The 27297-nt window shown below is 36.9% G+C and overlaps 2 protein-coding genes across 14 annotated transcripts in view; both read left to right on the forward strand.

The window, feature by feature from the left end:
* The window catches only part of LOC127846669 (uncharacterized), a 337381-nt gene extending 311796 nt beyond the window's left edge, over window positions 1-25585 (forward strand). For both annotated transcript variants that reach the window (XM_052378152.1, XM_052378160.1), the window contains one exon: window positions 20992-25585. The gene's annotated coding sequence lies outside the window, so the exon portion shown is untranslated. The remainder of the gene's footprint in view (window positions 1-20991) is intronic.
* Window positions 1-25585, forward strand: part of LOC127846483 (cleavage and polyadenylation specificity factor subunit 6-like) — a 40226-nt gene extending 14641 nt beyond the window's left edge. For 7 of the 12 annotated variants that reach the window (XM_052377794.1, XM_052377837.1, XM_052377756.1 and 4 more), the window contains 6 exons: window positions 3067-3203; window positions 3547-3638; window positions 7121-7233; window positions 10600-10747; window positions 13771-14053; window positions 25150-25585. In XM_052377794.1, coding sequence (XP_052233754.1) covers window positions 3067-3203; window positions 3547-3638; window positions 7121-7233; window positions 10600-10747; window positions 13771-14026 — 746 coding nt within the window. In that variant the 3' untranslated portion in view covers window positions 14027-14053; window positions 25150-25585. Of the gene's footprint in view, window positions 1-3066; window positions 3204-3546; window positions 3639-7120; window positions 7234-10599; window positions 10748-13770; window positions 14054-14504 lie in introns of all 12 variants that reach the window. The other 5 variants (XM_052377776.1, XM_052377819.1, XM_052377766.1 and 2 more) reach the window with 4 other exon arrangements.
* Window positions 25586-27297: the final 1712 nt, after the last annotated feature.

A 27297-nucleotide genomic window follows, 5' to 3' on the forward strand; every position in this document is an offset into this window, starting at 1 on the left:
CAGTGCGGAAATTAGTCCACAAACTGATTTAATAGGATTTAAGTCACAAACAATTAATACAATCATGTAGTTTATCATACACATAAGAACTCCACATTATTGTAAATGGACAAATAAATAATGCATAATCTAAAATAATACCTGAATTGTAAATTTAAAAAAATATCATTATTGTAAGAGAGTTAGATTATTGATTTTTTTTCATAACGCGACGTATTATAGTTAAACCCTTGGCGGGTGGGCGGGCGGCGGCGTCCACAGCAGTTTCCGCTCTCTAATTCAAATAGTTTTCATCCGATCTTCACCAAACTTGGTCAGAAGTTGTATCTAGACAACATCAAGGTCAAGTTCTAATATGGGTCATGCTGGGTTAAAAACTAGGTCATGGGGTCACTTAGTGCATTTCAAGGATTTAGCATGGTGTCTGCTCTCTAATTATAGTAGTTTTCATCTGATCTTCACCAAATTTGGTCAGAAGTTGTGTCTAAATGATATGTAGGTCAAGTTCAAATATGGGTCATGCCGTGTCAAAAACTAGGTCACAAGGTCACTAAGTTAATTTCAAGCATTGTGTCCAAAACCTTCAAACGGCATATCTTGTGACAGTTTGGCACTCTTGTTAAAATCTGCTTAAGGATCAAGAAGTACACGAACATTTCACATAATCTTTTGCATTTCTTTTGAGCTGTCGTGGTCAGTGACTGCACTCAGTCAAGCAGAAATGCCACATTAATGTGTTGTTCATAACTCAAACAGACTAATGGTCTGATTTGTTTCATTCAACACTATATAATGAGATTAAGTTAGAACTAGAAATGGCGCGGCAGAGGCCGACGCGTATCCCCACGCCGAATGTTTGACCTAGGTGTGCCCCAGGGTTGGTAATGGGGCCATGCATAGCTGAGATTGACCGTATTGTCATAAGAGAAGTTCATCATCAATTAGAAGTGAATTGGTGTAGAAATGAAGAAGTTATAGTAAAAGGTAATTTTGGGTGGGTGTGACATATGTGGGCAGGGCGCCCCAGGGTTGGTAATTGTGCCATGCATAGTTGAGATTGACCGTATTGTCATAAGAGAAGTTCAGTATCAATTTGAAGTGAATCGGTGTAGAAATGAAGAAATTATAGTAAAAGGCAATTTTGGGCGGGTGTGGTCTATGTGGGCGGGGCCCCAGGGTTGGTAATGGGGCCATGCATAGTTGAGATTGACCGTATTGTCATAAGAGAGGTTCAGTATCAATTTGAAGTGAATCGGTGTAGAAATGAAGAAATTATAGTAAAAGGCAATTTTGGGTGGGTGTGGTCTATGTGGGCGGGGCGCCCCAGGGTTGGTAATGGGGCCATGCATAGTTGAGATTGACTGTATTGTCATAAGAGAAGTTCAATATCAATTTGAAGTGAATCGGTGTAGAAATGAAGAAATTATAGTAAAGGCAATTTTGGGTGGGTGTGGTCTATGTGGGCGGGGCCCCAGGGTTGGTTATGGGGCCATGCATAGTTGAGATTGACCCTAATGTCATAAGGGAAGTTCAGTATCAATTTGAAGTGAATCCGTGTAGAAATAAAAAAGTTAAAGTAAATGGAATTTTTTGGTGGGTGTGGCCTATGTGGGCGGGCGCCCCAGGGTTGGGATTGGGGCCATGCATAGTTGAGATTGACCCTAATGTCATAACAAAAGTTCAGTATCAATTTGAAGTGAATCCGTGTAGAAATGAAAAAATTATAGTAAATGGAAATTTTTGGTGGGTGTGGCCTATGTGGGCGGGGCGCCCCAGGGTTGGGAATGGGGCCATGCATGGTTGAGATTGACCGTATTGTCATAAGAGAGGTCCAGTATCAATTTGAAGTGAATCGGTGTAGAAATAAAGAAGTAAATGTAAAATAACCTAAAAAAATGAGTGATAATTTCTGACGCGGCCCCACCCCAACCGCTATAACTTTTGACCCAGGGGTCAGATCAAAATTCCAAATAGTGCAGGGTCGCACATATGCTCATAGCTACCATGTGTGTAAGTTTCAAGGTTCTAGTGCTTTTAGTGTAGGAGGAGATAGTGGCCAGGACGGACGGACGGACAGTCGGACGGACGGACGGCGGAGATAACCACAATATCCCCACCTTTTTTTCAAAAAGCGTGGGGATAATAAAAGGCAATTGTCAGATGTCAATGTTTAAGTGCATTACTTTTGATCTGCTGTGGCAAGAGCCTACATTCAGTCAATCAGCAATGCTTTAAAATTCATTGTTCAGAGCTTAAAAGAGGCATTAAGCCCATTAATCAAATTCATCTCTAGAAATTTAGTGATAATAATTTTGTATACCCCCACAAACGAAGTGTAAGGAGCCAAGGGTATATAGGAGTGAACTTGTTGGTCTGTCGGTCGGTCCGTCTCTGCTCTCTAATTCAAGTAGTTTTCATCCGATCCTCACCAAACTTGGACAGAAGTTGTATCCAGATGATGTCTAGGCCAAGTTCAAACATGGGCCTTGCCGGGTCAAAAACTAGGTCACGGGGTCACTTAGTGCGTTTTAAACATTCAGCACGTTGTCCGCTCTCTGATTCAAGTAGTTTTAATCAGAGCTTCACCAAACTTGGTCAGAAGTTTTATCCAGATGATCTCTAGGCCAAGTTCGAACATGGGCCATGCCTGGCCAAAAACTAGGTCACGGGGTCACTTAGTGCATTTTTAAACATTCAGCACGGTGTCCGCTCTCTAATTCAAGTAGTTTTTATCCGATCTTCACCAAACTTGGTCAGACGTTTTATGTAGATGATCTGAAGGCCAAGTTGAAACATGGGCTATGCCGGGTCAAAAACTAGGTCACGGGGTCACTTAGTGCGTTTTAAACATTGAGCATGGTGTCCACTGTTTTTTGTGAAGACAACATGCTAAATATTCTGTGTCAATGCGGCATGTGAAGGTATTCGTTACATCTGTGACAAAGCTCTAGTTTCATTTTAGGTACATTCTTTCATGCAGAAATGCTTACAAGAATACTTTAAGAGAAGCTTAAGCATGTTTTGTATTTCCTTTGACCACATTTCTGACATGTATGTTTTCTGCAGGCATGCCAGGCCAGCCTCCCCCAGGGATGCCTCCCCCAGGACACCCTGTGGTGGCCCCTGCCCCTCATGTGAATCCTGCATTCTTCCCTGGCACACACCCTGCCGTGCTGCAGCCACCACCGGTACGTCATCCACAGGTTGTTGCCGAGTTATGTTAATGGTTGAAAGAGGCTTCTTTAGCATGATATGAGTTAAGTTATATTTTTAGCTTTTACAAACTAGTATAAGAAAATAGGCTTGATAGAATGATTGAAAATGGGTCAATTAATATAACAATGACTTGTAATAAGGAGCCTTTTACAATTAACAGAAATTGATCAGTTCATTTATAATATAAATACAATAAGGATTCGTTATTGGCGACTGTTACCTTGTACAGGTCTTTTTCTAGAAGAGCCAGCGATTAACTTATTCTCCCAGCTTACAGACATGTATATCAAGCTGCTGGTTACTTAACACCCTTGTCTGGTCCCTGGTCAGGTATCACATGCTCCTCCCACATCTGACCCCTATGGACGACCCCCTCCAGTGGCCGGCTATCCAGCCCCCGATCCATACAGGCAGGAGAGGAGGTGAGTTGTGTCTTCTTACCTGATGCAAAACGTCTTGAAAAAAAGGTGTTTTTTAGCTCGGCTGTTTTCAGAGAAAACCCGAGGTATTGTCATAGCCAGCTCGCCGTCCGCGTCGTGCTAAGACCTTGACATTTGTCTCTTAAATACAAGTGCTTCCACCTACAACTTTGAAACTTCATATGTAGGTGCACCTTGAAGAGTTGTACATGCCACACCCATTTTTGGGGTCACTAGGTCAAAGGTCAAGGTCACTGTGATCTCTAAAAAAAACAAAAACATTCTGACAATCTTTCTTTTTGTTATTCAAAACTGCACCTGCAGCCTAGCGTTCGCACCTGTTATGCGGTGCTGTTGTTTTATCCTCTGTTATGAAGTAAATGAAAGTATAATGTTATTACCATGGATGTCCATCTGTCCAACTTGTCTGCAGACTTTTTGTTAATCTTTGCAACGTTCATCCTTCAAAGCTGCAGGTGTTGTTATTAATGATTTTTATGTCCACCACCACTATAGTGGTGACATATTGTTTTTGCCCTGTCTGTTGGTTTGTTGCTTTGTTCGTTTGTTTATTTGTTTGTTTGTGCCAACTTTAACATTTGCAATAACTTTTGCAATATTGAAGATAGCAACTTGATATTTGGCATGCATGTGTATCTCATGGAGCTGCACATTTTGAGTGGTGAAAGGTCAAGGTCATCCTTCAAGGTCAAAGGTCAAATATGTAGCTTCAAAGCGACGCAAAAGGGGACAGAGTGTTTCTGACAAACACATATCTTCTTGATTTTAATCTTACTACTAAACTAATTACAAAAACGTAAGCATCTTTCTCAACTTCTATGTCTTTATGATTATAAATATAAACTAATAGCAAAGTTACTGTTATCACAAGGTTCACAGGTAATTTATAAGAGGTTTAATAGTTAGTGTGTTGCATCAAATAGAAGGCCTGTGCATAGTTTTGTTACATTTAGGTCACAATATACATTACTTAAAGATTTCCTTAACAAATTGAACATAAAAGCAATTACGTTAACAAGAAATAAAAACAAACTTTTGGCACTGAGACCCTCATAACCATACCTTTTTTTGAAGAGCTTTCCAAGCCAAATTGATTTAAACAATAAAAAAAGGTCATGCAATATGTAAGGAAGAATTTTACACAAGTCATAGGTCACTGTTTTATGGCCATCTATTTACTGGCTTTTCTCTAGTTCATGAGGGTTTCCTGCCATCTGTCAAAGTCTTATGTTGTCTACAACCTTCAAGCAAAAGAGTGATTTTTTACTAAAAAGCAATGTTTTCCCTACCACATTAAGAAATATTCTAAAATAAAGCCATGGCAAGTGACCCTACAGAGACTTGTGTCTTCAAATAAATGATGTTATTAGCAATTGTATATATTATTAAGTTGCAGTCCACGGTATGCAGGACACTTATAAATACGCACTTAATGATATATAATAGTATAATGTAAAGCAGTGTATTAAGGTGTTGTACTATATAAAGCCTGTTCAGTTGTAAGTACTGCTAACAAGGATGAAATTAATATTTTAGCGTTAAATGCATGTGTCTTAATGCATATTTGTAAAGTGTAGTGCCAGATAAGCCTGTACTATCAACATAGGCTAATCAGAGAAGACATTTTCCGCCCGTAACTCTAATCAGAGAAGACATTTTCCGCCCGTAACTGGATTTTTGCTAAAAAGAGACTTCCTTTGTACAAAATGTACCATAAAAACCTAAACTGTTGTCTTTGATTTTCCTGTTCTGACTGCACAGGGTAATCAGGGATGTCACTTTTTACACATGCATTATGCCTGTTCTGACTGCACAGGGTAATCAGGGATGTCACTTTTTACACATGCATTATGCCTGTATTTCCCCTCTGATTCTCCTGTTCTGACTGCACAGGGTAATCAGGGATGTCACTTTTTACACATGCATTATGCCTGTTCTGACTGCACAGGGTAATCAGGGATGTCACTTTTTACACATGCATTATGCCTGTATTTCCCCTCTGATTCTCCTGTTCTGACTGCACAGGGTAATCAGGGATGTCACTTTTTACACATGCATTATGCTTGTATTTCCCCTCTGATTCTCCTGTTCTGACTGCACCGGGTAATCAGGGATGTCACTTGTTACACATGCATTATGCCTGTTCTGACTGCACAGGGTAATCAGGGATGTCACTTTTTACACATGCATTATGCTTGTATTTCCCCTCTGATTCTCCTGTTCTGACTGCACCGGGTAATCAGGGATGTCACTTGTTACACATGCATTATGCCTGTTCTGACTGCACAGGGTAATTAGGGATGTCACTTTTTATGTCCCCCACTATAGTAGTGGGGGACATATTGTTTTTGCCCTGTCTGTTGGTCCGTTGGTCTGTTGGTCTGTTTGCGCAAACTTTAACATTTTGAAATAACTTTTGCTATATTGAAGATAGCAACTTCATATTTGGCATGCATGTGTATCTCATGAAGCTGCACATTTTGAGTGGTGAAAGGTCAAGGTCATCCTTCAAGGTCAGAGGTCAAATATATGTGGCCAAAATCACTCATTTTATGAATACTTTTGCAATATTGAAGATAGCAACTTGATATTTGGCATGCATGTGTATCTCATGGAGCTGCACATTTTGAGTGGTGAAAGGTCAAGGTCATCCTTCAAGGTCAGAGGTCAAATATATGTGGCCCAAATCGCCTATTTTATAAATACTTTTGCAATATTGAAGATAGCAACTTGATATTTGACACACATGTGCATCTCATGGAGCTGCACATTTTGAGTGGTGAAAGGTCAAGGTCAGAGGTCAAATATATGTGGCCCAAATCGCTTATTTTATGAATACTTTTGCAATATTGAAGATAGCAACTTGATATTTGGCATGCATGTGTATCTCATAGAGTTGCACATTTTGAGTGGTGAAAGGTCAAGGTCATCCTTCACAAGGTCAAGGTCATCCTTCAAGGTCAAACATCATATAGGGGGACATTGTGTTTCACAAACACATCTTGTTACACATGCATTATGCCTGTATTTCCCCTCTGATTCTCCTGTTCTGACTGCACAGGGTAATCAGGGATGTCACTTTTTACACATGCATTATGCCTGTATTTCCCAGAGCGACGCTGAACTAAAGTTATATTCAATCTCTCTAGCCAACATTGATTTGCCCATATTCAATCTCCCTAGCCAACATTGATTTGCCCATATTCAATCTCCCTAGCCAACATTGATTTCCCCATATTCAATCTCCCTAGCCAATATTGATTTGCCCATATTCAATCTCCCTAGCCAACATTGATTTCCCCATATTCAATCTCCCTAGCCAACATTGATTTCCCCATATTCAATCTCCCTAGCCAATATTGATTTGCCCATATCCATGTTATATTCAATCTCCCTAGCCAACATTGATTTGTCCATATTCAATCTCCCTAGCCAACATTGATTTGCCCATATACATGTTTCAGGCCCGAGCCTGTGGCGCCTGCTTTGACAGAGCAGGAGTTTGAGGAGATATTCCAGCGCAACAAGACAGTATCCAGCAGTGCCATCTCGCGTGCCGTGCAGGACGCCAGCGCAGGTAAATAGCCTTATGCTCACATACAGGGGCTAGAGTTGCTCAGGGCCCCATCGTCTGTTTTTCACTAGAGAATATTTAAGTACCTGAAGCCTGTGTTTTCAACTCCTTTATTACAACTGGGTGCATCTTGCTCAAACTTTTACTTTTGAATGACTTTCATGTGTACATGATGGTTAAAAAGGAATTCTGGCTTTTACAAGTTTCTGCAGAATTATGTCTGTTTGTCTGTTTTAACACTTTATTGCCTAAAAATTGGTTTCAACCAACGCCTCATTAACTGAGATCAGACCCAAACTGTCACAGTTTAAGGACATTAATGTTAAGATGATTGGTAAGACTGGAACTTTGACTGAAAATACTTTTGACAGTATTATAGCGCTTTGTCTGTTTTCCAACTATAGAATATAATTATAGTGCCACAATTTTGTGTTTTAAATGTTTCTTTTACTTCATTGTGAATTTGCTCAAATTTCCATATTTCAATGCCCTCTATTTAATAGATAAGTTGTAAATATTGACTGCTACCAGTTTTAACTGAATTATTGAAGTTTGTCGATAGTTAAATATATAGTCTTAGCGATTTTTTTGCGCAAAATGACATCCTCTGGCAGGCGGTTTCCCAATTGCAAACCGTAAAAAAGGATGTTTCTAAGGCAAAAAGTTACATTTTTTCCACAAAATCTGACCCAAATTTCCCAAAATATATGTCAAACTTTTCCAATAAACTTTATGAGTTTATTATACAGCAATTGCATTCCTCAGCACTTTATAATATACATTATCATTTTAGAAAGCACATGCTTTTATAAACAATTTGGAGACTGTTATTTATAATTATCGTTTTAATGTTTAATTTTTCCCAATTTCACGGTTATTTTTCACAATAAAAAAGCAGAGGGGGTAATCACGTGACTATTAAGATGGCAAGGCAGGTTTTTTCGCCGTTTAATGCCCATTATTACTTGTATTGATATTTTAAATTCCACTCACTTTCCAACTATATTAGCAACAAAGTAACTGACGTTTATTTCATAGTAATATGCGCTCTATATCTTGACTTAACTCGCTGCAAAATTTCTTAGCAGGATGACCTTATTAAGGCTCCACTAAGAAAATTTGCGGAGAGTAAAGTCAAAATTCAAGGAGAATTTAAATACAAAATTAACGCTTATCACTGATATGTCTGGAAAGTGAGCGTCATTTAAAAAAGTAACAAAAGTAATAAAGGGTATACAACGGCAAAAAATAACTGTCTCGGCATGGACTTCGCCACCTTGACTATCATGTGATTATCCCCTCTGAAAAGGCACAGGCTGTAAAATATAAAGCGAAAAAAAAGTCCCAAAACCATTGTTTTAAAATCCTCGATGACTACTACAGGGATTTCAATAGATTTTAGAAACCAGGAGTCAATGACCCCTGGATTGAAATTTTGAGGATTCAAATTGAAAAATGCTGGGGTCAATTTTGAAGTGCGTAAATTGTGTTTTTGTCTGTATTATTCATTTTTTTTAGATAAAAAGATACTCAATCTAACTGCATGGAACATGTAGTATATCTATTACTGTTTATCCGAATACTATACATGTCCGAAATATGTACACTTAAGAATACCTTACCTGTAGTAGTTTAACTTTAATAATCCAAATTTTCCATGTTGTTATCTGGTTTAACAAACCTAATCAAATGTTTGTTAAATCCAGTTAATGCTTTCTCCATTATTGAATAACCATTTCTTGTAATTTGAATCTGTTGTTGTTGAATCACCAGCTTTGAATTGAACGTGGGTTGAATGTTAATTTACAATAATCCGGCATTTACAATGTCGAAGGTCTTGACGTAGCAATTTAATTCTACTCGGATAATTTATATCTAATCAAGGAAATGTGTTTTCTCAATGTTTATGTGTAATATTATGACTTGTTAGTATAATAAATGAACTGTGATTCCAGTTTATATAAGATAGGTGTCACTCGTAATTATCGGTGGATTAACAAACTGACAAAACTCACTGGACTAAATAATGGATCTACGTAATTAATGGACCTTTGATCAATTTTGTTTTTTCTTTTATTATTTTTGCCGACTTTCTTTTACCGTGCCGTCTGCAAAGTCTGCAAAAACCCTGCAATTATCGGATTGTCAATAGATTATCACGTAATCACTGCTGCTAATTACCCAGTCAGTGCGCACGCACTATTTAGACGGTGACATGTGTATTGGAAGAGATTAGATAAGATAAACAACGCCCGGGGTATTCCTTCGATTATAGACCCAGTTTCAAATACTGAAACATTAATGTCCATTAGGAGCACAATGGGATTTATTAACATGGAACTCGAGATGTTAACTGACTGACGCACGGGTCAAATTTTCTATGCGTCAAAATGACGCACGGCAGAAAAAAAGGGTTGCGTCAAAAGCGAGTCGTTTTTAATTTGCTCGCGTCAAAACGCAGGATTCTGCGTCTATTGAAATCCCTGCTACTAGTTGAATCTTTCTGATTTGTTAATTGTTTTTTCAACTAAATACTTATATGATCATAAAGGAATTAATTATACCCCCACTAAACAAAGTTTAGGGCGGTTTATACCCCCACTAAACAAAGTTTAGGGGGGTATATAGGAGTGAGCTTGTCTGTCGGTCGGTCCGTGTCCGCTCTCTTATTCAAGAAGTTTTCATCAGAGCTTCACCAAACTTGGTCAGAAGTTTCGAACATGGGTCATGGCAGGTCACAAACTAGGTCACGGGGTCACTTAGTGCGTTGTAAACATTGAGCATTGGTGTCCGCTCTCTAATTCAAGTAATTTTCATCCGATCTTCATCAAACTTGGTCAGAAGTTGTATCTAGATGATGTCTAAGTCAAGTTCAAATATGGGTCACGCCGGATCAAAAACGTGGTCACTGGGACACTTAGTACGTTTTACACATTTAGCATAGTGTATGCTCTCTAATTCAAGTAGTTTTCATCTGATCTTCACCACACTTGGTCAAAAGTTGTATCTAGATGATATGTAGGTCAAGTTCGAACATGGGCCATGCAGGGTAAAAAACCAGGTCAAGGGGTCACTTTGTGCGTTTAAACATTGAGTATCGTGTCCGCTGTTTTTTGTGAAGACAACATGCAAAATATTCTGTGTCCATGCGGCATGTTGGGGTATTCGTCACGTCTGTGACAAAGCTCTAGTTTTGACTGTAAACAGTTTTTGGGATAAGTAATAGCCCTATGTCTTTTGTCCACTGTTGAATGTACAGTGGATTAGTCTGTGTCCAAGCACATTTTGTGGGGGCACCAGTGTTTGTGACACATTTCCAGTCTCTGACTGACAATCAGCCATCGCGCTTATTGATATTTGGTTTTCCAGGAGACTTTGCAAGTGCTATAGAGACACTGGTGACTGCCATCTCTCTGATCAAGCAGTCCAAGATAGCCAATGATGACCGATGTAAAATCCTCATCAGCTCCCTCCAGGACACCCTTCATGGCATCGAGGAGAAGTCTTATGGATCCAAGTAGGTTTAAGGGAAACGTGAATACTAATGGTTGTTCACGTGAGCGAAAATTACAGGGATATAAATCAACAGGCACCCATGCCCAATGGCCTCCTAAGATTGTTTGTATAAGGCCCATGGATTTTTGTAGAAAATCCCTGTGCACTCCAGCGTCTCAGAGTTCAGTGGAGTGGAACAATTGGAATGAGTGTAACTAATCAAGAGTCAGAACTTTGAGCTGCTTTGGTGGGTGACTACATTCTGTTAAGCTGATTTTCTAAATTAATGAGTGGCTCAAAACTCAGGCAGGCTTAAGATCTGGTTTGTTTGATAAAGCACTACATTATTAAAATAAGATTTAAATGGATTAAGGAGGTTTAATGCAATGTATTGACATGGAACACAGTCAAGTGCATTTCTTTTGAGCTGTCGTGGTCAGTGACTGCACTCAGTCAAGCAGAAATGCTAAATTAATGTGTTGTTCATAACTCGAATAGGCTTATGGTCTGATTTGTTTAATGCAACACTACACTGATATAATTCCAAGAGCTTTTGTTACAACATTTCTTTAGTATGCCCCTCTTCAAAGAAGACGGGGTATATTGTTTTGCTGTATTGTGTTTTTTTGGTAGACCAGTACGTTGCCGATGAATAACTTTTGAGCAGATTGACTAATTGGCTTGATATTTCCCATATGCACTGGCCTTTGCCAGTAGATGACCTCTATTGAACTTTGGGTCACTAGGTAGATGGTTTAGGTCATTTTCACACTAAGGGTGAAAACTGTTTCCAATCAATAACTTTTGAATGGATTGACCAATTGGCTTGATTTACATTAGTCATTGCAAGTAGATGATCCCTTTTGAAATTGGGGTCACTAGGTTTAATTGTTTAAGATCAATAACTTGTGAACAGAGGAACTGATTGGCTTGTAAATTCTCATGTACATTGGCGTTTGACAGTAGATGGCTCCTATTGAAATTGGGATAACAATAATTCAAAGGTCACTGTCACACTTAGTGTTAGATCATATCCGATCATAAACTTGTCAACTGATTGCCTGATTGGCTTGATTCTTCCCATGTGCATTGGCCTTGGACAGTAGATGACCCTTATTTATATTGGGGTCACTAGATCAAAGGTCATGTTTATATCACAATAAGTGAAAATTGTTTCTGATCAATAACTCGTCAACGAATTGACCGATTGGCTTGAGACTTCAAATGTGCATTGGCCTTGGACAGAAGATAACCCCTAATGAACTTGGGGTCACTAAGCCCTGTTCAAAGCCCTGTTTTGGGGGAGGGCGGCACATGTCTCCAGCTGAGGAGCTCTTGTTTCTTTTGAGCTGCTTTGGTCAGTGACTGCAGTCTGTGAAGCATATTTACTGAATTAATGTGTTGTTCATTACGTTTTAATTTAACTCTGTACAATTAAAATAAGATTAAATGGATTAAGCGAGGTTTAATGCAATGTATCGATACAGTCAAGTGCATTTCTTTTGAGCTGTCGTGGTCAGTGACTGCACTCAGTCAAGCAGAAATGCCACATTAATGTGTTGTTAATAACTCAAACAGACCTTTGGTCTGATTTGTTTAATGCAACACTACACTATATAATTCCTGGAGCTTTTGCCAGTTGGTGGGTTGCAAGTTTGTCCTTCCTTACTTCCGTCACACTTTTGTTACAGTTTCTCATAGCACCTTCAATACTTTACCGATTTTTATTCATATTTGGCATGGAGGTACCTTGCATGGACCTTTGCATGGACCTTTACCTTTTGATGAGGTTTGAGGTCACTGGGGTCAAGGTCAAGGTCACAGAGGCTAATAATAGATTTTTCCGTCACACTATTGTTACAGTTTCTCATAGCACCTTCAATACTTTACCGATCTCTTTCATATTTGGCATGTAGGTACCTTGCATGGACCACTACCTTTTGATGAGGTTTGAGGGCACCGGGGTCAAGGTCACCGAGGCTAATAATAGATTTTTCCGTCACACTTTTGTTACAGATTCTCATACCACCTTCAATACTTTACCGATCTCTTTCATATTTGGCATGTAGGTACCTTGCATGGACTTTTACCTTTTGATGAGGTTTGAGGTCACTGGGGTATGGGTCACCGAGGCTAATAATAGATTTTTCCGTCATGCTTTTGTTACAGTTTCTCATAGCACCTTCAATACTTTACCGATTAATTTCATATTTGGCATGTAGGTACTTTGCATGGACCTCTACCTTTTGATGGGGTTTGAGGTCACTGGGGTCAAGGTCACCGAGGATAAAAATAGATTTTTCCGTCACACTTTTGTTACAGTTTTTCATACCACCTTCAATACTTTACCGATCTCTTTCATATTTGGCCTGTAGGTACCTTGCATGGACCTCTACCTTTTGATGAGGTTTGTGGTCACTGGGGTCAAGGTCACCGAGGCTTATAATAGATTTTTCTGTCACACTTTTGTTACAGTTTCTCATAGCACCTTCAATACTTTACCGATCTCTTTCATATTTGGCATGTAGGTACCTTGCATGGACCTCTACCTTTGATGAGGTTTGAGGTCACTGGGCTCAAGGTCACCGAGGCTTTTAATATATTTTCCGTCAAGCTTTTGTAACAGTTTCTCATAGCACCTTCAATACTTTACCGACCTCTTTCATATTTGGCATGTAGGTACCTTGCATGGGCCTCTACCTTTTGATGAGGTCTGAGGTCACTGGGGTCAAGATCACCGAGGCTAATAAAAGATTTTTTAGGTGGTTATTTACACATAGATTGACAAAGCGCATCATCGGGGAGCATCCATCAGTTTCACTGATATTCTTGTGTTACATTTGTTTCAATGTAAACATAAAGCCATACTTCATTGTTGTTATAAAATAGAAGGAAACACTTATACATTTTCATGGAAAGTTCCATCAAAGTAGAGTTATGGACAAAAGTTTGATATTGATTTGTGTACCATGTATTATTTTTTTAGAGCCAAGATGGCAGAAATGTTTCACAGGCATGGTACTATTTCATTAATGACAACTTCAGGCATTCTAAAACCGAGATATCTGATGCCAGGTCTCGAGAGAGAAGGTCACGCTCTCGTGATCGCGACAGGGAACGGGAAAAGAGGAGTCGACATCGGTCCCGTAGTCGTGAGCGAGAGTATCGTGAGCGGAGTCGGGAAAGGGAACCAAGACGAGAGTACGACGAACGTCACGCTAGGGAGCCACGCAGCGATAGTAGAAGGGACAGTGAACGTGAACGGGAGCGTGAGAGGGAATACAGGAGTAGCCGACACTAAACTCTCCGTCTTTATATATTGTTTTATGTAAGTACTGAGTATGCTGTATTGTTAGCCTGTTGTTGTGTTGGATATATATGACATGCAGTCACAATTTTAGACAGGTTTTTGTCTATTTCATCTCCTAGTGTGCATCTATACTAGTACATTCCTACATGTACATTAATGTAATTTTCATTTTGTTCTCCTTTCTCTGTGTTGATTGCAAAGACCTGACTACTGTTGTGATTACATTCTTCTTGAATGTATTTTATTTATAATTATGGGACTTCTGTGATACTATAACAAGACTTCCTGAATACACATGCTTACAGAATTCCATAAACATGCCTAAGGTAAGTGTTATATTGCATACCATAGTTAGGGGTTCTGTTATCATAGGTATGTTCATTAACCCACTGATACTTAGGATGCGCTAAGGAAAGTATATTTACATAATGTTGTGGCCCTTGATAATGGTATTCATTGTCTCTTTCAGCCTGAAAGGGAGGTGCTCTCTTATGGTGCTTCCTAGATATTTGATCTCATTGAAAATCAAGGTGCTGAACGGACTCACAGTCTCGCAGATTGTTTCAGTTGCTTTCATTTGTTGTACTTATGATTTCATTGTCACGCATAGCTGCATATTAGCTGGGTTGCTCTGTTCAAACAATTCACATACATCACTTATGTCTATCTCTAGTTTCATCCGTATGTATGTATGTGTGTGTGTATGTGTGTTTGAAAAAATAAGTCTATTACATTATAAAATATGTAACTATGTTTAACAACAGCAAAACCTGTGTAAAAAAGGGTATACATATTGTGTGACAAAATAAACCTGATTGCTTTTGAATCTATATTTTATCATAATAGATTATATGCAGATCAATAGAAAACTAATTTAAACAAATATGAGATTGTGAAAATCACATTATGAACTTTATGACAATCCAACGGTACATGTGTTTGTTTTGCTGATTTCTCAAAGAGTAATTGTTTTCTAAATTATGTTTTAACTGTTATAGTTTGTAGTAATTCATCGATGAATGTCATAATACTAGTGATAGCTATAATCACATGCCGTCTGTAATAAATAATTGGCAGTATACTTTTCTCTGAAATGTGTGTATTGTTTTTACCATATAACATCAAAAGAACATACCTGTTTAAGTAGTTTAACCCATTTATGCCTAGCGTCTAGAAAAAAAGGCCTTGGCAAACAGCGTTGACCCAGATGAGACGCGGCATGATGCGGCGTCTCATCAGGGTCTGCGCTGTTTGCTTAAAGAAATTTCTGTAAGAAATATTCTAAATATAGAAATAAATATACGAGACGTCGCTAATTTTGGAAATAAATTAATCCAATTTAGAAGGATGGCAATTAATCCCATTTAGAAGGATGGCAGAGTCCACTAGGCTTAAATGGGTTAAGAGACTCTGGACTTAACAACAGCTTGTAAATTGAAACTACCTGCTTCTTAGATGCTGTTGTTTTCTTTAAATGAAACAAAAATGTTGATTGTTAACTTGTACAAAACATATCTTTGAGGAATATTGGGAGAAAGCCGTATAATAGGTACACGTGTCTTCTGTTAAGATTGTTTAGAACTTACTTAACTATTACAAATGGAATATTATAATTTTATATATCTTGTTTAAACATTTTTTGTAAACATTTTGTGATTGTTTAGACCTTTGTGGGTTTTTTTTTCAGGAACTATTTTAAAAGGGTTGTGTTTGCACTGTTTTGTAGCTAAAATGTTTATTAAGTAGGAGTCTGATTTTGACCGGAATCTAGATGTTATTCAAACATCCTTGCAGGTACTTAATTTGCTGTAGAATAAAGAATATGAGAGCCATATATTTCTATGGACAGACGTCTGAATGTTGTATGTGAGTGAAGTGAGACAATAAGGGTAACATTAATATATGAAAATGCTGTAACATTCATATTTCAACTTAATTTCATAGTCATTGACAGAGCAACCAAGCTAGATGTGTGTTTTTATGAGGGAATTGACCATGAAATGAAATGTATCTTGGAAGAATCAAGTGTTATCCAGAAACAAAAAAATGGAGGAAAGTTATTTAAAATTGAGATATAAATTAGATTTGAAAACATTTTACAGTTATTCTAATGAAAATGGAATGTTTAAATAAAATTAAGGTTCTGTATTGTAATAACTTTCACATTATCTTAATAATTGTCTGTTTTAACATCTTGATGGTTTCCTATGCATTTCAACTAGTCAAAACAAATCAATGGATGCCTGCGTTTAATGTAATCATGTTGAGGTATTGGCAAAAGTGGTGCAAACATACATACAGACTTTTTAATGGACTGATCCTGAATTTTGCATACGTCTTAAGTATGTGAATTTAAATCTATGTTTTGAGTGTTGGACACCACCCTATTTCCACTGATACTTTCATAATGTGCCATGTTATATCCCTAAACACCAACTGTATAGATTAGTTTACTTTTTGTTTTTGTATAAATTGTAGATAAATGTCCCCCATATGTTATGGATGTTGTTTTATAAGGTGAATGGGTCGATTTCTGTCTATATTATAAAGATTGGGCATTTGTGCCAAAATTTATATTTTAATGGTCAATTTTCAGTTTCTTATTTTTACATGTCTATGGTGGCCAAATTAACTGTGATATTTTTTATGTGCAATAACTGATATGTGATATTTACAAAATTATATTTTAGTTAGCTCAAGCTAAAAGTATGTTGTGTTTAACTTGCCATGAATGATTGTTTGGAGCATTTCTGTTGATTGGGCAAGTCTTGAAATTTTAAGTTAAAAAAGTTAAGTATTTGACAAAAATGTTCCTGCAACTCAAAATGCTGCACATTCATTGTGTAATTAAACTTGAAGAGATTTTATTGCTTGACAGACCTGTCTGGTAACAAAATTATTTATAAAATGGTGGTCAAAGATGGATGGCTTCATGCTATTTGTATGTGATAATAACATCTATAGCGCGTAGTCAGCAATTATCAGACACATGTTTTCAATTTTGGATAGAATGATTTTGACACATACATATTTCAGTGTGGACAAATTAAAACATTAAATTTCACAATTGTCATGATCACTACAAAGGGCAACTGGGTCTTAAATGCTCCACAGTATCTTGATTGATGCAATGCTTATGCAAGCTCTTTTGATATGAAATTTGTGGTCTTTAATTTAACATTGGACTAAATTCTTGCTGCAGCAACTGATTTGAATCATTTCAATAAAATGTGTCTTATTTTGTTCATATTGAGTAATGTTAAAAGGATATGATGTCTCAATGTTGTTGGAACAATTTTGTCTTTAAGTTGAAAATTTGTATAAATTGACTTATTTTATTGGCCATAAAAATCAAATATTGTGATGAAATTTCATTAGATTTAAAAAAAACAGGAATCAAATGACCCCTGGTATAAAATATGAATGAGTCAAACTTACAATTGCATGGGTCATTTTATAAGCAGCTAAAAAATAGTTACAAGTAGAGGTAACACCATGTGTTAAAAGTGTTAGTGCTGTATTTAATTGCTTTTATTTTGTTATATCAAAAACCCATAGGTGATATCAATATTTAACATTCCTCGGTCATACCATGGTACTCATGATGTGTATTACTGATGCTGAACCACTGGTAATGATAGTGCTTCATAATGTGGCAAAGAAAAAAAATTGCTTGGGAAAAAAAAAATTGCATAGTCTGTTACAATCCCTGTGCATTGTATTACTATTCTATTGTGCTAATTGCCTACATTGATCTTTAAGTCTGGTTTTATAGTTGAAATTCAGTATTTATATACAACTGTACGCACTTATATGTTAGTTTATTGCTCACAAAGTAGCACAAAAGATGTGTTTAGTCTGTTTATGTTTACTTTTGACTGACCCCATTAAGCCCCTTACACTTTTTGGGCGTCCCTTGTTGACTTTGATACATGGTTTATATTGCAAAGTGTGTTCATACTGCATCTGCGTAAAGGGTTTGAACTGTACTTACTTAAAGGGTTTGTAACATATTTCTATGTGTTTATGTTTATATAATGTTGTTTAACATGCATGAAGACTAATGGAAATAATTCTTTACAGGGTAGATGTAAGCAGGCAGCTGAATCTCATATTTATTGACATTCTCATTGCATGAAACTGTATTGTTTGTTAAACTTTTTGTTTTATTTATTTATATACATCACCATGTTTTAGTGGTGATGGTCTTTCTATCACAGTTGAATTCTGTGGTACAAAGAGACACAATTTGCTTGGCAGATTGTACAGTATACATGTATTATCAATGATGAACAACGTTTCTTTATCTATTTTGGATATTCTTTTAATGGTTGTCCCTTTATGTAACTTATGTACTGTTAGATTAAGCACAGTTCTTGTGTAAACATGTCAAAATATTATGTCAAAATAGCTTCAGTATTTGTATAGAGACCTTGAAAATCAATTGCTTGACTTTACCTTGGAATTAAGGTAAAAAGGTCTTTGAATTTCAAACACAGGGTTTAAACAGATTTCCAATCACCAATTTCATGTACTTGAATTAGGTGATCGAAAACCTGTTTTAAGTTGTGTTTGTATTAGGGTATAAAAGTATTGATACTTTTTGACATTATGTTATCTTTGTAAAGTAGGGTTTGTGTTTTGTTACAACTTTACATATCACAACTCTTACTTTCTTATTCACATTGTAATTTGACACAATTGTCATGAAGTTACACAGATGTATGACATAATATCTTTTAATCGATTTCACCTTAAGATTACCAAAAACTACATTGATAAATGAGGAATTTTAATAAATTAGGGGCAAAATGTCGAAATGCAATTTAACAAGATTTGCAAGCATCACAGTTAAAAAACACTTAATGTTAGTGTATACATAGGTTCGTTTATATTTTGTATAAGAAATAATGCTTTCAATATAATTTATGGTCAAATACTCCACTGCCAAAAGTTTACCTGCGCAGTGGTTAAACCATGAGTATGAAGCATGATTGATATGATATCACGCATCTGAAATTCAGGTGTTGGGTGATATGAAAGCAAACTTTAACCTACAAGTATTATTTCAATTCTGACACGACTTTCAACTGACAATTTATCCAAATGTGTCTAAAAATGTACCCACTATTCCTTAGGAAGCTGCGCCCGTAATTGTCAGCTATTACTGTAAGGTCGCTTAATTATGCCCCCGAAGGAGGGCATATAGTGATCGCACTGTCCGTCCGCCACACTTTGCGTTTAGGTTTCGAAAAATGCTCATAACTTCTATGTTGCTTCAGATGTAACTGTCATATTTGGTATGCATGTGTATATGGACAAGGCCTTTCCATACGCACACAAATTTTGACCTAGAACTTAGGGTACACATTTAGGTTTTGAAATCTGCGTTTAGGTTTCGAACAATACTCATAACTTCAATCAAAGCATTTTTCAGGGGCATATGTCATCCTATGGAGAAATCTCATATGTCATCCTATGGAGAAATCTCTTGTATGTCATCCTATGGAGAAATCTCTTGTATGTCATCCTATGGAGAAATCTCTTGTATGTCATCCTATGGAGAAATCTCTTGTTTCACTAATTTTCATGAAACTAAAACTATACTACTTAACTAACTGTTAAGGAATACTTATCAAAAACATGCAAATTAATGCATAAATATAATGCAAACACTATTTAGAACTTAAAATAAAACATTAGCAACAACAAGTATATTAAGTAAACAGTGCATTATTTTATCAATGCATATCTGATTACCACAAATAATACAAACTTGCATAATTATATTTGTACTAGATGGAGCTATTGTTACCTCTTCAAATAGAACACACCAAGTGTTGAACTGTGTGTTCATATTTCGTATTTTTATGCCCCCAAAGGAGGGCATATAGTGATCGGACCGTCTGTCCGTCCGTCCGTCTGTCCTTCCGTCACACTGCGTTTAGGTTTTGAAAAATGCTCATAACTTCTATGTTGCTTCAGCTAGCAACTTGATATTTTGCATGCATGTGTATCACATGGAGCTGCACATTTTGAGTTGTGAAAGGTCAAGGGTCAAATATATGGCTTCAAAGCGGCGCAGATGGGGGGCATTGTGTTTCTGACAAACACATCTCTTAGTTTTTATGCCCTCCTTCGAAGAAGAGGGGGTATATTGCTTTGCACATGTCGGTCTGTCGGTCCGTCCACCAGGTGGTTTCCGGATGATAACTCAAGAACGCCTGGGCCTAGGATCATGAAACTTCATAGGTACATTGATCATGACTCGCAGATGACCCTATTGATTTTGAAGTCACTAGGTCAAAGGTCACGGTGACCTGAAATAGTAAAATGGTTTCCGGATGATAACTCAAGAACGCTTAGGCCTAGGATCATGAAACTTGATAGGTAGATTGATCATGACTCGCAGATGACCCCTATTGATTTTCAGGTCACTAGATCAAAGGTCAAGGTCACAGTGACCCGAAATAGTAAAATGGTTTCCGGATGATAACTCAAGAACGCTTAGGCCTAGGATCATGAAACTTGATAGGTAGATTGATCATGACTTGCAGATGACCCCTATTGATTTTCAGGTCACTAGGTCAAGGTCACAGTGACCCGAAATAGGTTAATGGTTTCCGGATGATAACTCAAGAACGCTTATGCCTAGGATCATGAAACTTCGTAGGTAGATTGATGATGGCTGGCAGATGACCCCTATTGATTTTTAGGTCACTAGGTCAAGGTCACGCTGACCCGAAATAGTAAAATGGTTTCCGGATGATAACTCAAGAACGCTTATGCCTAGGATCATGAAACTTCATAGGTACATTGATCATGACTCGCAGATGACCCCTATTGATTTTCAGATTACTAGGTCAAAGGTCAAGGTCACGGTGACCCGAAATAGTAAAATGGTGTCCGGATGATAACTCAAGAATGCTTATGCCTAGGATCATGAAACTTGATAGGTAGATTGATTATGACTCGCAGTTGACCCCTATTGATTTTCAGGTCAGTATATCAAAGGTCACGGTGACCTGAAATAGTAAAATGGTTTCCGTATGATAACTCAAGAACGCTAATGGCTGCGATCATGAAACTTAATAGGTACATTGATCATGACTTGCAGATGACCCCTATTGATTTTGAGGTCACTAGGTCAAAGGTCAAGGTCATGGTGACCCGAAATAGTAAAATGGTTTCCGGATGATAACTCAAGAACGCTTATGCCTAGGATCATGAAACTTCATAGGTACATTGATAATGACTCGCAGATGACCCCTATCGATTTTGAGGTCACTAGGTCAAAGGTCAAGTTCACGGTGACCCAAAATAGTAAAACGGTTTCTGGATGATAACTGAAGAACGCTTATTCCTAGGATCAGGAAACTTGATAGGTAGATTGATCATGACTCGCAGATGACCCCTATTGATTTTCAGGTCACTAGATCAAAGGTCAAGGTCACGGTGACCCAAAATAGTAAAATGGTGTCCGGATTATAACTCAAGAACGCTTATGGCTAGGATCATGAAACTTATTTGTACATTGATCATGACTGGCAGATGACCCCTATTGATTTTGAGGTCACTAGGTCAAAGGTCAAGGTCACAGTGACAAAAAACATATTCACACAATGGCTGTCACTACAACGGAGAGCCCATATGGGGGGCATGCATGTTTTACAAACAGCCCTTGTAAATGTTTTTATTCATTGTCAAGAAATAAATAATGCCTTAGAAGATGCTGCATATTTTTGTGCAAAATACTGTTTGGCGTTACTTTTATTTATTGATTTACACATTCGGTGTAAACAAATTGTCGCCTCTTTTTTGTGCGTGCTTGGAATGTGTTAGCTCCGCTCATAAATAATTTGATAAACGTATGTAGGATTCATGACTTAATTTATACTAAAGAATGCTCCTTTCGTGTTAGTTTTATTTAAATATGTTATGTGACTTAAGCAGGGCCTGCTCTGCCATTCACCAAGTAAGCAAATGGCTACAAATTAGAAAATTTGGCATAAGAAAACTTTTTATTCATAAAACTGGTAAAACTAATCAAATATGACAAAATTCTGTGTTCTACTGTAAATTTAGCTGAAGAAAATTTTGAGCCAGGGAGAACCCTGCTTAAGGTTACAGCTAGTTTATTTAACAGTAATTTGTTCTTGTTCTAGCAAGGTGCAACAAGAACACTAATAAACTCACAGCTTTATAAACAATATTTATTGTTAAAATATTTGAAATCTTTGTATTCAAACTGTAATGCATTATCTTCAATAGTGTTATAATGGGTGTTCGTTTCAATTGAGCAATGAAAAGAACACCTCTGCAATATTTTACTTGGATGGTTTATGGATGGACAAACTTTCAAATTCATTATGGTCTGAATCACATTTGACATGTGCACCGCACACGAATCCCCTAACTACTCCATCTTAGTCTTCATCTGAGCTCTATTTAAGTTTAGACAAAGTTTTAGACTAATTAGGTTTGTAGTTATGGTGCATTCTGTTCAAAGCTTTTGATTAAATTCAAAACCTTTTTTTTTGTTTACTTAGTTTCATTATGTGTCATGTATAATAATATTTCATTTAAGTTCAAACTGTGATTTATTTAATTGTTTAGGACTAAAGTTGGATTTTAGGGCTCATTGATGTTTTCCAATTTTTCATATTCGACTGTTCATGTAGAACTCCATGTTTCTTAACTATTTATTAGTATTGCAATGTGTTCAAAATTGTGTGTTCAACAGTAAGTATATGTTTTAGTGAATAAGAATACATTCACATATATTGTTATTGTCAGTTCCTTAAAATATGTGAAACTCTTTAAGGATCCAAGGTAGATTTTCATCTCAGGATGATGTATGGACTGTTAAAGGAGTATTTCAGATGTACTGTCCATACAAAGTTTAACTTGCAGTTTACCTAAGCAGTAATTCTCCTTTTTATTCAAAGTCATAATCAAATTTGATATGAATAACTTATCGTACAATAATAGTTTTGACAACGTTCTGACCCTATATTTTTCAGTTTCATTGCCGTGTAGTATACTTATATATGATGAGGGTATTATAGTTCACTTTTGTTTTGCTGCATAATGTAATCATGATCGTCTGTTTTTTTCATAAGTATTAAAATGTTATTCAGAGTTGATATCTAGGTTAGCTGTGTGCTTGAAATTTAGTTCCAAATAAATAAATAAAAACAGAAATTAAAGGGATTGTATTCTTCAAATGTTCTCCTTTTTTAGCCTCCCTATGGTTATTGAAAGTACTTTCATATAGATTGTAATACTGGAAAACTGGATTTGTTTTATTTTCGCAAATATTAATGATTTTGTTTCGCGTTCAAAACAAGCACAAATCAACATGTCTTTGATCTTACAATCGATATGTGCTAGTGTCATGTGTCTGCCCAATCATGTGTTTTAGGGTAACAAGTTTAAATTTGTTATGATCAATGTTATCATGAACAGGTGCATATGATGTGTTAAAACAGTCTTTTGTGAATGGACTTTTCTGTTTTTCAAGCTAAGTCTTCTGGTAATGACATGCAAATTGCAACACTATTTTGTTATGAAATGTATATATTAAATTATAAGAATGTTCGAATTTAGGCCAAGGTAACAAGGTCTTTTTAAATTCACATCCTAATGTTGACGCGAATGCCAGATTAAGCAAATACATTAAAATGGCCTTTTTTAGAGTAAACTTGCACATTCAAGCTCATGAAATCTAATGAAACCTGTTTTCTTCCTTCATAAACTAATGAAGACAGCGCAGGGTTAACATTTGATCTGGTTCATGTCGGTTTGTTGTCTGTTTTTCTCTGTCACTGGCTGCCCAAGTAAAACACCAAACATAGTTCAAATACCAATTATAAATGGTTTTATACGCAAGTTAAAAATAGGTGATTGTACCTCCATTGGCATATGAAAACTCATGAGCAAATCAAAGCTAAATAAAAGAACAAATATCTATACAGTGTATTTTCAAGGTCAATGCACGTAGTTGCCTATTGTGATGATTTGAAACTAGTGCATACTGAGGTCTTGTGGCTGTAAGAGCTATTCTGTGTTAAACCAACTATTGTTTTATTGCCTAGATGAATGTTGTTCTCTTTTAAAGAAGACACTCATAACATTTAGCATGATAAATATATACTTGTGATAGATATTAAATTGTCGCAACATTTTAAAGGGGCTTGTTCATATATATGAGTTATCAGTTGCCATTATGATGTGTGTCTTAACTTGAGAGATCTAAGCATCATGTTTAATCACTGTGTGAACAGGTCCCTTTATGATGGCATTTACATGTATATTTGAAGTAGACTGAAGTTTAAGTGTTTGTTTAGTGTTATAAAACACGTTCAATTAATTGTTATGCTCCCCAAAAATTTATTTTGGGGGGAGCATATAGTCGCCGCTTCGTCTGTCCATGTGTGCATCTGTCTGTCCGTGCACAATTTTTGTCCGGGCTATTTCTCAGCAACTAATGACCGGAATTCAATGAAACTTTATGGGAAGCCTCATTACCAAGAGGAGATGTGCATATTATCAGCCAGTTCTGGTCGGATGATTTTTCACAGAGTTATGGCCCTTTGAAATTTTCTATAAAATTCTTGTCCCCCCAACTACTGTGCCCTCAAGACGTTTCCTTTTATCTGAATATTGTGACACAAAAAAACTTTGGGGAGCATCACCCGTGTCAGACGGTTTCTTGTTTTAGTTTTGTTATGTTCTTTGTAAACTGCCTGTTAGATATTTTTGGTTTGATATCCATTCCTTTCTTACCGGAAGAATTTAACTACATTTAATATTCTGGCAAGCCTATGAACGGACGTTTTCATTGTTTTTTTGCCAACATAAGTGTAGAGGAATCATGCAAATTTAGTTATAATAAGATGGATCAATTTGAAATTGGCTACAACACATTATTAAATTTAAATGATTGCTTTTCAAGGATTCTCACAGTGATTAGTTTGTTAAGTTATATAAACATGACTTGGTGAAACAAGTCTTCTTGAAACCCTTAAAATAACTCTAATAGGAACATGGATATCAAACTCGTAAGACTTTTCTAATATTTGTAACATTGCAAACTTTTTCATTCTTTGTAGGTACAGAATGTGGATCATAGTGTATAGTTCCTAGCAAGTTGTTATGTGTAAGCATAGTACCCTCAAACTCTGGACTGACTGGCAGCATGTCATCATTGATCAAGTTTCACCTTCATGGTTGAGTCTCGACCATCAACAGTGGGTTCTCATCATAGCAGACATGAATTCGCCTTGCCCATACAAGAGAGCGATTGTGTGTCATCTCTGAAGGATCAGCGCAGTCTATACGTGGAAGATTGTGTATGGATGTATCTTAATGTAACTACAAACCTGTGAAGATGTTGTGTGTTGCTTTTCTTTCATGACATGATTTACAATTGGGCTCTTAACAGATAACGATAAGTCTAATGGAGCATTTAAATGTTTTTTAATCCTTAAATATGCATTCTTATCATCATCATGTAAAAATTCATAGTAAATATTCGAAAAAATGTGACTTCACAGTTATTGTATGTTCTTCTTTTGTGTTTGACATGACTTGAAGATGTGGTCTGGTTTAGGTACCTGCGCAACATCTCTTTGTAACTTTGTCAAAATGTTTGTCTTAATTATATGTTGGTTGAGTTCAAAAGTGGTTCAGGTCCGGTGATAAACATGGCCGCCAGTGGGCGGGCAGTTTTCCTTATTGGGCTATAGAGAAACACATCATGGAACTTGGTCAAAACATTGGTTTTATTGATATCTCGTACGAGTTCGAAAATTTTCCAGATCAGTGAAAAAACGTGACCACCAAGAGGCGGGGCAGTTTTCTCTATATGTATATAGTTAAAACATGTGAACACTCTAGAAGTCACATGTTTGGTCCAATCTATATGAAATTTGGTCAGAACATTGTTTCCTAGATACGCGAGTTAAGTTTGAAAATGGTTCCGGTCCATTGAAAAACATGGCTGCCATGGGGACTGGGCAGTACAGTCAAGAAGTTACATTGTTTGTCCAATCAGCATGAAACTTGGTAAAAACATTGGTTTTATTGATATCTCGTACGACTTCGAAAATGGTCCAGATCGGTGAAAAAACATGGCCGTCAGTGGGCGGGGCAGTTTTCTCAATATAATATATTAGTCCCTATATAATATATGTATAGTGAAAACATGTGAACACTCTAGAAGTCACATTTTTTGTCCAATTTTCATGAAATTTGGTCAGAACATTTGTTTACTAGAGTTACGAGAGTTGAGTTCGAAAATTGTTCCGGGCCGTTGAAAAACATGGCTTCCAGGGGAGGGGATGGCGCATTTTCCTTACATTTAGATATTTAAAAAAGCTTGTGAACACTCTAGAAGAAGACAGAAGTCTATACTGGGGGACATATTGTTTTTGCCATGTCTGTTGGTTTGCGTCAAACTCTACCATTGGCCGTCACTTTTGCAATATTGAAGATAGCAACTTGATATTTGGCATGCACTAGTATCTCGTGGAGCTGCACATTTTGAGTGGTGAAAGGTCAAGGTTATCCTTCAAGGTACAAGTTGTTGGTTGGTTTGCATCAAACTTTTACATTGGCCATCACTTTTGCAATATTGAAGATCGCAACTTGATATTTGGCATGCATGTGTATCTCATGGAGCTGCACATTTTGAGTGGTGAAAGGTCAAGGTCATAAGAGAATGATTTTCTTGATGCAAATCAAAGTAATAATCGTATCTGACTCATCTGGCTCAAACACTTGATCACTAGGTTATATTTTTGACAAAGATTGAATGAACCGACTCCGCTCCGCTTTCTCTATATCTACAAAGGGTATTGATATGTTCATGCCTTTTGAACATTCACTGAGCATTCCTTTAACTTTGACCAGCTTTATATGTGCCCGTATTTTAATGGAACGTGTTATGGGAACAGTGTCTTCAAGTTCAGTAGGAAGAGCAATTGATTACAAAACCTAGCCATATACTTTACGTAATGATTGGTAATGCAATCCGTTCTACGACCATTCTCTCCCTATCTCGGATGCAAGTAGGACAGTTGTCAGTTACTGGCAAAAGTATTTGCACTTAGTACTAGTAAACCGCTTGCCCACTGAGTGCGAGTTGGTTATTTCACCTCCCTTATGTGACTAAATTATAATGACGAACAGCGAAAAACGTAAGCACTTATAAACCAAGAGTAAGTGCCATGTATTCGTGCAAAGTGTATTCGCTCTTT

Source organism: Dreissena polymorpha, chromosome 1, assembly GCF_020536995.1.
Source record: "Dreissena polymorpha isolate Duluth1 chromosome 1, UMN_Dpol_1.0, whole genome shotgun sequence".
NCBI lineage: Eukaryota > Metazoa > Mollusca > Bivalvia > Myida > Dreissenidae > Dreissena > Dreissena polymorpha.